The sequence below is a fragment of the Sander vitreus genome, chromosome 1, assembly GCF_031162955.1.
Source record: "Sander vitreus isolate 19-12246 chromosome 1, sanVit1, whole genome shotgun sequence".
NCBI lineage: Eukaryota > Metazoa > Chordata > Actinopteri > Perciformes > Percidae > Sander > Sander vitreus.
This window is the reverse complement of record NC_135855.1, coordinates 30947824-30960303: the sequence shown is the minus strand read 5'-3', so window position 1 is coordinate 30960303 and position 12480 is coordinate 30947824. Positions and strand designations below refer to the sequence as shown.

Below are 12480 nucleotides of genomic sequence, written 5' to 3'. Positions count from 1 at the left end.
GGCCAGCTTTCAAATACATTTAATTCAAGTATAAAATAAAACTGTTAAATAAAAAGAGCTTTTAATTCAGAGTTCAGTGGGAGTTTAGAGCATTGACAGAGAGTGCGCTGGTTGACTGGTATGTTAGGTACTGTAGGTTGTTGTTCGTCCACGTCTTTAATGTTAATCTTCGGGTGATGGCGTACCATGTGAGTTCTCAAGTTTGTGGTGTTTCCAAAATACTTAACTTTCGCTTTGCAAAGCCTGCATATAGCATGATTCCTATTAAGTTCCATCTTCCCCTCAAGGTTATAAAAGCCGAAATGTGCCCAAACTCTCGCCTTCAATGAGGATGGAGCAGGGTGAATAATTCTTTCATTGTTTTGCGCCGACTAAACTACTTCTGCTGCACTCGTTCTTCTTTTGATTATAACAGAGTGCCCAGGCGTCAGTGTGAATTTGACGCAGCGCCATCTATGGGAATGGCGAGCTAAACTCATTTCAGGACAATAGTATACACGCCATTACAAAACAAAAAAAAAAAAAAAAAAATGAATCGATTTTTGGAATTCTATAAACCGATTTTGAATCGGTAGAGCTTGAATCACAATACGAATGACGTGACTTGATGCACACCCCTACTATTCCTGCTCTCCATCTTGCTTCATTGCAGCAGTTCAGCTGTTCTTCCCTCTCTCTACTACCACCTGTGCATCACCCTGGTTTTTGCTACAGTATGCATGGTTAAAGATATATTTTGCTGATTCAAATCCAGCTCTGCGTCATGGCAATGTGGGAAGTAGAGCTGTCAATCTTCCTATATAATACCATTCAAATGTCATTCCTCATTCTAATTAATATTCAAACCCCAAGGAGATGTTACTTTTAAATCTTGCAAGCTTTTCAACATTACCAACCCTGTTGTTGATGTTTACAAGGTGTCCAATACCTTAAATCCATTACCACTCAATCCATGAACCACCACGGCAGACAGAGTGGAATACACTCACGACAGAGTCTATTTATTCGACCATGAGGACCACTATTTCTTGAGCTGCTGATGGACCCCTCAACACCGGAGGGTGATTATTGATATTTATGTGCCTGGCTACACCACTGACTACAGTCTGCTGAAAACTGCAAAAACACTTAATAGTAATTTATCATTCCATTAATAACATTTGATTCAGTCATTTTTGTCTTTGTTGAACAACAATGTATGACATGAGATCTGTCTGTGTTTATATGTATCTATGTGTGATTTCTGCTTTAAATTCACACTTTTCACAAATCTTCTTAAAACCACAAAGTCTTCAAGCCATATACTATATGTTGTTCATACTATGTGAACATGAGTGTGGCACATGTGACATTAATAAATGTCATACCATCACATCTAGAATGACATTTACCTTGCCTTATACACCTATGCAGAAAATACACATGGAACTGTGTCCAAGAAAGAAGAGAATTCAGTTGTTAACCACATTTGGAGGGCAACAGGCACACATTTGGCATCAACAACAAAGTGTAAAAGGATTGCTGCTCCAAGCCAGATATAGTAAGCACACAGTGTACTATAAACAGAGTTGAATCAACCTTGAAGCCTATCAAATCAACCAGGTGGCAGGTACCTTAGATGGCAACACTTTTGTCAAAAGTACAGCCAGTTTTAAAGGATGCAAATAATAAACAGACTAAATGGCAACCTGCATTTTTACAGAAAAGGAGAATTTCTCCTACAGTGTGTAAAATAGAGACACAATGTCCGGTTAAAACTTGGTCTATCTATATACTATTAATGTGGACTTGGGTCTAAACTTTAACAGCAAACTGTAAAAATGATCCTTCTTTTGAAGTGAAGAAAGTCACAGAGACAAACATGATTTCAGTTTAACACACCACATGCAAAGTTCATACATACGCGATATTTAGAGAGGTCGATCCTCAGTGAGTTATGCAGCTGGTCCAGTAATTTGACAAATTTCTCCCTCTGTCAGGATGAAAAATTTCACAATTCAGTTCAGTGTCACCACACCAAAAGCAATTTATTACACTGTGTGGTCGTTAGCATTGCTATGCCTGCAGTGATTCATTTTTACTTTCTGGAACAAAATTTAAGGGTTTAGCTATATTGCCAGACTCGGCTTACTGCCTGGAAATATTATGTGATGCCTTACAACATTAGCTTATTAAAAGTTAAATCGGAAAGATCTGGCAACCCCTGAGATTTTGTTGATTTCAAGTGCACAACTTGCTTTAGACAAATAACTCTAAATAAAAATGTATGCAATGTAAAGGGTTCAATATCAGTCTATAAGACAGCAATTGATGTGACTTAAGTCTAACTGGAGACCATAGAACCCACATTTTCATTTAGCACTATATTACTATACATCACTGCAGTAATGTCTGCAGATGTCAGACTCAAACTAAACAATAGGTGCACTTACACCAAAGTTAGACGCAGCAAATCGGTCAGAAGCGGAGGCAGTGGTTGTGGTGGTGGTGGTGGTGTGGGCGAAGTAGGCATTGATATTAGCAAGCAGGTTGCTCATCACTGCTGGCACACCGGGACACATGTATTTGGCGGACAGACAGGAGAAGTGCCTACAGAGGAGAAGAAACAGCTTTTACTCTACGTAGCATAAGGAGCAGTGCTGTAGCCATTTTTGGACAACAAGAATCAATAGACAATCACATGAACAAATTGAGACAGTTTGAGACCCCACATCAACAACTCAATTCCAGACATAGAAAATGATCAAGCCATGCTCTTCAGCAATCTTCAATATCCACAAAGTTAAACAGCGCTAAAAGAGAACATAGTTAAGAACAGTTAAGAAATATTGCCCTTGAAATATATAGCTCTGAAAGTATCCCATACCTTGCTTTACAGTAACCACAGTAAACCACAGTGAGCAGAAATATTGCAGTACAGTATTTCTTCATTATTTTCACCTTCTGACTGCTGAAGAGAGAGCAACTTTTTATGTTCCAAACAATTACTTCTGGTGGTAGAGTTAGTGCATAAGTAGTTAACTGCTCTGTTCATGTAGTAAAAAGTGTCTTTAATGACTACATATAGCAAATTATGTCATAAATCACAGCTGTATAACCTATACTATTAAGGACACATGGCTACCAAGTTATAGATGGAGCAAATAAGTTTGGTAGTAAATCAAGGGGTCCTGTGGGGGCTGAGGTGTAATCATAATCAGGGGAACAGAACAGAGAACTTTACATTTTACTGTGTACCATTAAACTTGTTTGTTTCTGTAACAAATACAACCGAGACAAACTCAAGCACAGTACGTGCACTTGCCGTAAGTGTTTTCCACTGAGGTGAATCCACATATGTCTACCTAGCACAAAGTAAACCTCAATACAGTGCACTAAAATGACACAAGTCATATATACCAGGGGAGGGACTACAGCAGGGACCTTTTACTGTTGCAAACCGTCTTCTGTTTAGTTAAATCGTATTCCCTTTTTTCCTGTCTCCAGCGCCTTACTCCCGGAAGTTTAAACTACACACAATGAGACAGACACATTTATTATCACTTCAGATTTGCGATGATGTTTCTCTCTCTTTCCCCGCACACACAGACACACATCTGCAACAGCACTACCCAGCAGTAATTAAGTGCTAGAGGCTGAGAGGCCTGGCTTGAGCAGGGATCTCTAACACTCTCTTTTAACACTTCATACTGCTGCTTCACAAGCCATGTGGAATGGCTCCCACATTCGACATTCAATACCACATATAAAAAATGTATGTGCACAATAATCTGTATGTTTACTTTAATGTAGCAGACAAAAATATACTCAAAGGCTTCTTTATCAGCCTCTGGCATGACCCATAGCAACCAAACATCTGGATGCATTGGATGCTTTTTACAGTAAACATGCCTGAGAGCTTAAAGCCAGCTGGGCTTTAGACATATAGCATTTGTTTAATGTTCATTCTGATATCTATGAAAAAAACTGATTTCACTATCATCTGCTGAGTTTTGTATCAACAAAACTCAAATTACCATTAGCCTACATTCCACATAAAACTGCTTTAAAATACAAAAAGAAGGAAATTGATATTATCCACACCATCACTTTTAGATACTGTTGACAGAAATTTGTGGTTAGGTAATATAACTAAGCATTTTTATATATATATTATATAATATTAGGGGACATTTGTAGGGCTGCAAAATGAAATCGCAATATGGAATAGTGTAATATCCAAATCGCAATGGGGGGGGGCGCAACATTTGTTAAAGGTGATGTGTCAAACCATTCTGAATTAAGTATTGTGGTGCTGCAGAGACAATACAGCCTTCAAATCGTATCCTACAGACTAAAGAAAAAATCTTTGTTTGGTACATATTCTCGCAAAAATAACACTATAATCTTTTATATATATATATATATATTTCAATGAAAATAAGAATAACAATACAAAAATTATCATTCCCTCCAATATCGTGAATCGCAATATCAGTCAAAATAATCGCAATTACATATTTTCCTTATATTGTGCAGCCCTAGACATTTGTGTAATCAACATGTTGTTTTTTCATAAATATTTTTATTTATCACAAGTTAAGTGACTATTTTGAAACTAAAAGCATCCTGCACAGTGAATCATTGCTTCATAAAGCCAAAGTGTTAGAAAAGGCACTGCGTTATGTGGAGTAGTGATTACAGATTTACTCCCCCTCCTGAGTTCAGAGCATGCACACACATGCATACGTGCATACACTCACAAATAGAAACACAAACATGTTCTCATCAGGAAGCCTATTTAATTACTTTGCTTTCAGCCTCCGAATTACCCAGGAGCACTTGGGGTTAGGAGAGCAAAGAGAGTGATGCAAAGAGAGTGGTGATGGCATCCGCTGAATTCCCATGGTGCTTTTAGAGCTGGATCTCCTGAGCCAATTTTCAAGAGGAAGACGTTGCTTCTCCTCGTGTTACCCTGCCTTGGTTTTTACCAGCGGATGAGGCACACACTCACATATCATTTTACGGTTTCAGATGGCTGGGAGAAATTAGAAAAAGATGATGAGAAACAGGAGGGTGGGAAGTGAGGGAGATAGGGAGTGGTGATGAGTGAGATGAAGAAAAACGTACATAAGGGAGGGGCATGTTAGCAGTTGTTGTGTGGAGCATGTGAGGGTCAAGATTCTAAGATGAAGAAAACAGAAAGGTAGGGCCTTTCATAAATGAAGCATAATAAGCGATGATATAAAAAAACGCCATCATTAAACAAGGTTCAAGCCTGAAGCATTGCCTCAAACCTGAGAAAGCTGGCAATACGCCACTTACTGCTTCACTTGTCTGCCCTTAAATAACCCTACAATCCCTCATATGCTGCAATGCCCTGTCACAAAAGTCTGTCACGTAGCATCTGCACACCAGTTTGCAGCACCAAAACAATGAACTGTGTCACCGACACATATATAACGCTACACATGTGTTGTTATTGTAGCAGTTCCACTCCTTACTTATGTAGACACAATGGCTGTTAATGAGGAATGTTGAAGAATCCTAGAAACAGCAAAATCAAACTTTACAGGGCTCAACAGAAACCCAAATCATATCAAGACCATAAAAGCAACACAATTTCTCAGTGTCGCTTCATCTCAGGGATGCATGTGGCCACATTTCTGGACATGAAAGACAAATGTGAGCCAACACAATCTGTGTGTAATTAGAATCTGATTTACGAAGGCAGCAACTAATTACATAATCAGCTACTGGGACTGCACAAGTGTATTCTGAAAAGGAAGGAGAACTTAAAAGGTGCAGCTTGGTGATGCAATTTGAGATTTTTAAACAGCAACTCAGACTAAAATCACGATGTGGTGATTCTGCAGAAACTCATTAACTCATTATTACTCACTGAATAAATTAAATGCAAATAAAAGTCATACGCAAACAATGAAACCCTCCCCTCTGGCAGGAGGTTGTCCATCAGAGGTTGTCCATCAGGATCAAAACCTGCAGTCAGCCTTATTAACAAGGCCCCGGACCCCCACTGACATTGACTCTTAACCCCCCCACCCCTGTTCACTACACTTTGCATTAATCTACATCCTGGACTATACACCTGTATGGAGGACAGAACATGACTTAAGTCTAAATAAATAAATTCACAAACATAACATATACAGGAAAAAATAAATAAATACAGAAATAAATAAATAAATAAATAAATGCTGAAATAAATAAATAAATGTATTAATAAATGAAGAAAAGAATAAATAAATAAATGCTTTAAATATATGTTTACATTTTTGTTCACCTACATTTATTTATTTCAGTATTTCTGTGTCCATATGTTAATGAGCTAGACAAAAGCAAATGATCCCCGATCCCTAGCGAATCTTCCTCCCTGTGTGATAAAGATGTATGAAAACCAGCTCTAGTTAGCATAATGGCTACGACCAGCAGTGCGATGGCAGATCTGCTGCAGGATGTAAAATGCCCTTAATTAGGCCTACAACTAGAAGTTCCGACCAGGGATCAATCCTCTTTTATTGATATTTGCTTACTGTCAATAAATGTGTCTTTTTTTAGCTAAATTTGACATAATGATGACATCAGTTGAAACAGACAGTGTGAAAAAGAGAGAGAGAGAAAGAAAGAGAGAGAGAGAGAGAGAGAGAGAGAGAGAGAGAGAGAGAGAGGTAGGGAGATGTGCTCAGAGCAGACGCAGTCTATGGTCTCACCGTAAGGCAAACGTAGTAGACCCGAATTGAGCTCACTCCTGCTGTAGCCAATCATGCTTTAAACTGAGGTTAGGACCTCCTACATCATTAACATATGGACACAGAAATACAGAAATAAATAATGTAGGTGGGCAAAAATGTAGAAATACATTTAAAGCATTAATTTATTTATTTATTCTTTTATGTATTCTTTTATTTATTTATTCATACATTTATTTCGACATGTATTTATTTATTCATTTATTATTGCATATTTATTTATATCTGTGTTTATTTATTTATTCCTGTATTTGTTTATATATTTAGTTATGCATTTATTTATTAAGACTTAAGTCATGTTCTGTCCTCCATACACCTGCCTATTGCATACTATATATTTTAGCACATTCTGCACTAAACAATTCAGCCTCTTTTGTTAAACAGCTATTTTGTTTGTTCCTGTATTTATTATTTATTTCATATTAATGTTTAATATGTTTGTTTATGTATGCACCAACCACCAAGGCAAATTCCTTGTTGTACTTACTTGGCAATAAATCCTTTTCTGATTCAGATTCTAACAAGAGATAAGGGGCGTAATCCAAAGCTACTGTCTGTATCGGTTTATTTCACATAAATATCTGTATTTGGATTACTACCATAAGTTGGCAGGGCTTCTACCAAAGATTGCTTCATTCTCTGTGTTTAGCCACCCACAAAATAACATTTACAACACAATATTTCAACCATGTACCTAAATTAATCAAATAATAAAGCGTAATTTTACTGAAATTCTCTACACTGTGTGACTGTTTAATGGTAGCAAATTACAAGTCATAATTGCATTAGGAATTAATGGGCGGATGTCCAGATGAATATGAGGTTGGTCTGAAGTATCTATGACGGTGTTGGGGGGGTCAATAATTATTATAGCAACAATTCAAATGTTGTGTGTCACTAGGGCTGGGCAATATGGAGAAAATCAGATATCACGATATTCTTGACCACATACCTCAATGTCAATTGCGACTATATTGTAGGGTTGACAACTGGTGCTTTCACAAGATATTTTCACAATGAGATTTTAGATATACAATCATCAATAATGTGGATAAAATGACTAAGTGAGTAAAGGCAAATAATAGAACAGCTAGAGCCGTCCTGTCAAAAAATTACATCACTTTACTGTAATGCAGCCTGTAAAACCAGGAAAAGACAACACTTATGCCATATTACGATATCTAGTCTCAAATCACGACTGGCACAGGGCTGGGAAATATATCGCAGCCCTGTGCCAGTCTTTTTAAGTTTATTTATTTCAAAAAGGGACAGTGTATATTAATGAACATTTCAAAGAATGTTAATATACAGGATTATAGCCAAAGGCTAATTTCCATCCTTAGTCCCTGACCGTTTGATGGTCCCTATAAGTTAAGTTAAATAAATAAAACAAATCAGAGTAAAACATCACAATAAAACAACAGAGGACAAATTACAGATCATCCCAGCTAATGACAACAGGTTTGATTTTGCAGTAGCCATTATTTAAACTGTTTGGAAAATGAGGTGAGAGTTGATAATTCACGTGTTGCGTGTCTTGGTATAGAGTTCCAGGTAGTGGTTGCTCTAAAGGAAAAAATAGCCTGGCCAAATGCACTTCTCCTAAAGGGAACAGTGCAGTTACCTCTGGAGTAGGGGTGTGCAAAGCAATCGATTCACATTCGTATCACGATTCAAGCTCTACCGATTCAAAATCAAATCATAGAATTCCAAAAATCTATTCAGTTTTTGGGCATTTTCAGCCTTTAGGACAGCAGAAGACATGAAAGGGGAGAGAGAGGGGGGGAATGACATGCAGCAAAGGGCTGCAGGTTGGAGTTGAACCTGGGCCCACTGCATCAAGGAGTAAACCTCTAATATATGGGCGCCCACTCTACCAACTGAGCTATCCGGGCACCCGTGAATTGTTTTGTTTTTTTATTTGAGAAACGTTTTTGAATCGAAAATCGATTTTGAAACGAATCTTGAGCCTAAAGCTGTTTGAGTTCTTTTTTATGTATTCCTGTAAAGGAGGTGGAGCTAGACCATGAAGGATTTTAACTAATATAGAATCAATGTATTTCACTAACACTTCAAGTTTCTTCTTCTAAATCTGACAGTGATGGTACATTTTAGATTTTCTATCTAAAACTTTTATAGGTTGTTTATATGTTCTAAGGCCAAACTAGTTATGCAATAGGTCATGTGAGACATGATCATTGCATCAAAGTATAGCCTAGCCGATTCAAAATTTAGATTGTTTCTAATATAGCTAAAATTGTACAAGTTCAATTTCATTTTGTTCACAGTTTTTTTTATGTGCTGCTTGAAGTTCAGTTGTGAGTCCAATATCACACCTAGATATGTAAACTCTTGAACTACTTCAAGCCTTTTCTCCCTAAGTATTGGGGTCTGTGTCAGACTTATTTACCCTTTTTGAAAAATACATGCACACAGTCTTGGACACATTTAGGTGCAAGTGAGAGCTCTCTAACCAGTTGCACACATTACTCTTAACAGCTGTCTCTCTGTCCCTCCTCTCCAGCCACATGCCCTATGGCATTTTCCTTCCATCCACCAGACTTTTCCTCCTTTCCACATCATCTGACTGCCACACCAATCCACACACCTGTCCCCACTTTACCAATCAGCTTTGCCTGGCCTTCCCCATCTAATCACCTACCTCTCATTCCCTCGTCAACCACTATCCACATATACTGGTCCACTTCCTTTGTTCCGTTGTCAGTTCATCATAGTTGTACTGTAATGCTGTGTTCTGTCTGACAGTTAACGACAGTCGCTGCCTGTTAGCGGTCTGCCATTTGGACTCTGCCTGTAAGCCATACACAATAAATCGCTGAATTCATCCTGCTACATCCAACTGTCTGCATTTGGATTCTATCCCTGTTCTCCTGCATAACCAACTGTGACAGTTGAGCATATTTCCTCAGAGCACATTATCTGTGCAAATCTGAATATATATTTGTTTACATCCCTACATACCCATATAACTTGTAAAAAGTATTGAAAGTAAGATAAATAACCCTGATAGAAGTTCAGACCAGAGTACAATGATGGTGTAGATGGTGTCTGATGTCTCCAATGAGTTCCAAGTAAGGATTGCTGTTGCTGTAGTTCATGACTTGAGTCAGTTTGAAGCTCAAGTTTAATGACCACACAGCCACAACTGCTCGTATCCTCTTTGTCTGGTGTTGAACAGTGGACAAATATTGTAAAAGCAATATTCTTTTCAGTCAACACAGTTTAAACAGTATGTACCAGAACGAGTTTTGAAAGAAAAAAATAATAAATGCACAATCCTTTTGGATGGGGGGAAATCTATTTCAATAGGCCTCATAAAAAATATAATATATGGGAAACACTGCATCTGAAGTTAAGTGCACAGGACTTAGTAAATCTGGCAATCAATGTCTAATGTCAATGTCTCTGTATAGAGACAAAGAAAAACTAGTGTCACTAGTGCACTGGAAGATAGATACGTACTTAAGTTTAGATGCATGATGCAGACTTCTACAGTGGTAACCATTGCATCAACACTGCACAAAGTGACATGGCATTGCATGACCTTGATTAGTATTCAATGATTTTAATGTTTCAGATGGTGGGTCTTTGCATGTGTGTGGGAAAGAGACATTTATGGATGGACAGGGTCACAGAGGATCAGAGAGAGACAGAGAGAGAGGGAAACGAGACTGTTTATGTGTGTCCATGATCAATGTGACCAAGGCAGGTTGGGAGTTTTTCCAGGAGACCAATTAATCAATCAAACTTAAGAGCTCGATAGTCCTCCAAAGCTCTGATTCTGCTGAGACATCTTTACTACTCCTCTTCTCCTTCTGCTCTACTTCTCTATCTCCTTCTCTCCTCCACTCTGCCGAATGAGACAATGACAGATTGGTGAGGTAAAAGGCCATAGATCAGGGTGGTACTCACGTCATAGCCTGATAGATGGACTCCACTCCGTATCTCATGGCAAACTCATCCACTATCTCCTGAGACACGTCGTCAAAGTAGACCTTCCACGCCTCGTCCCCTTTCACCTGCGGGATCTTCACCACCCCGCTGTTCTTCACCTCGGTCAGGTAGTGGAACAGGTTCTGTGAGTGGCACGGGAGATAAAACAGAACAGGTTACGGTGATGGAGCACAGTGTCACAACAAATAATAAAAGAGATGGCGTACACCAACAAATGAAGACCCTTATCAAAGCTGGACAAATCTTTTTTTTACAATGCTGTAACTATTGATTGTTGAGAAATCCTGTTAGGTTGCTTTCCGGTGTAATCACAACAAATACAAAATATGTTTTCTTTAGTACCTGTCTTTGAAAACTTAATGCGTTGCTCCCAAAAGTTAATGATTGGAGTTAAGAACAAATTTTACCTAACGATGAATCACCTAATGAGGGTTACCTCATGTAAACAGGTGTACTGGCCGTGAGGAGGAACCACATTCTCCTCCCCTTTCATCTCCACGCTGATCTTAAGTCTGATGGCACCAGATACTGCAGACTTGTCAGTCCTTTTATCTGCAACACACAACAACACTCGGTTAGACATAACTGGAAATTAACTGAAAAGTAACTATCAATTACAAGCCACCGCTTAGGAAGGTTAGCCAACATGTGCCTCCCTAAATCCACGGTAACTATTATATTAAAGCAAGGTTTTTGCTCGCTTTTCAAACTCCACAATCTCGATTCTAAAACAAACAGTAGCATCTCTGTTTTCTTTATCCCAATACAGTACAGTTGCTATGCACTAAGAAGACCTGCTGAGACTGCCAATCTCTTGTTCTGTCTCTGCACAGCTCTCTAAATTGTACATCACTAGTTTGGCATTCAAAATGTTCTCACATTTTCTAAAGGTTTTGTTCCATACAGTTAAATAGAGAAAAGCTCCAGCACATAGGATGGATTCCCAGTCAATGAAAGACCTTTAATTCAATAAACAGAATTGTCCACGTTGGTATGGTTGTCCTTGACCACACTGTAACAGAGTGACATATAAAACACTAAAGATGAAAAACAAAAAACATTAATGACATCATATAAAACACACAACATTAATGGCAATTAACATTAATGGCATGATATCATGTCCTGTAAAACATGAATAACATCTCATCACACACCCAGCAATGCCGTTTTAATGTATGACATTACACTTGCATTTGCAACTGGCTTTGGTGGGCTGTAAGTTTGGGGGAATTAAGTTTATTTTGTGCATGCAAATATCAACACACATACTGTACAGTATATGCATATGCACGGTGTTGCTTGCATGCTCACATAAAGCCACACACAGACACACACACAAAGACACAAAGACGCAGGCATACACATTTAAATTAGTAAGTTAACTTTAAACTGCCCCCCTCTGCGCTCTTATATACAATTCATCTCTACAGTATCAAATGAGTGAAAATTTCAGTCAGTGGGTCAAGAGACAGACAAGAGAAAAATAATAACGTGACAAAGTGACAGAGACTAGCACTGTAAACACAAAAGCACACATTGAAGAGGAGCTGAAGAGGCTTAGAGAGGAGAGCAGCTGGATGGGTGGACACCCACACCAGCAAAGGCCTGTTTAAACATTTATTGTGGACATTTAAAAAGGCACAGAGCAGCAGCAGTGGTCAGGGGTCAAAATTACCACAAATTGCTTCCTTTTAGCTAGAGAGGCAAACAAAGACAGCACCCACCAGTCATAATACTTGAACAGAAGTGGGAG

General features: G+C 38.4%; 1 protein-coding gene across 1 annotated transcript in view; it reads right to left on the bottom strand.

Annotated features, from left to right (window-relative positions):
- The window catches only part of LOC144522719 (protein unc-13 homolog C-like), a 117033-nt gene that overhangs the window by 71998 nt on the left and 32555 nt on the right, over positions 1-12480 (bottom strand). The window contains exons 11-14 of the mRNA XM_078258019.1: positions 11161-11276; positions 10683-10846; positions 2433-2589; positions 1904-1972 (exon numbers count right to left, since the gene is read on the bottom strand). Of these exons, the coding sequence (XP_078114145.1) occupies positions 1904-1972; positions 2433-2589; positions 10683-10846; positions 11161-11276 (506 nt within the window). The remainder of the gene's footprint in view (positions 1-1903; positions 1973-2432; positions 2590-10682; positions 10847-11160; positions 11277-12480) is intronic.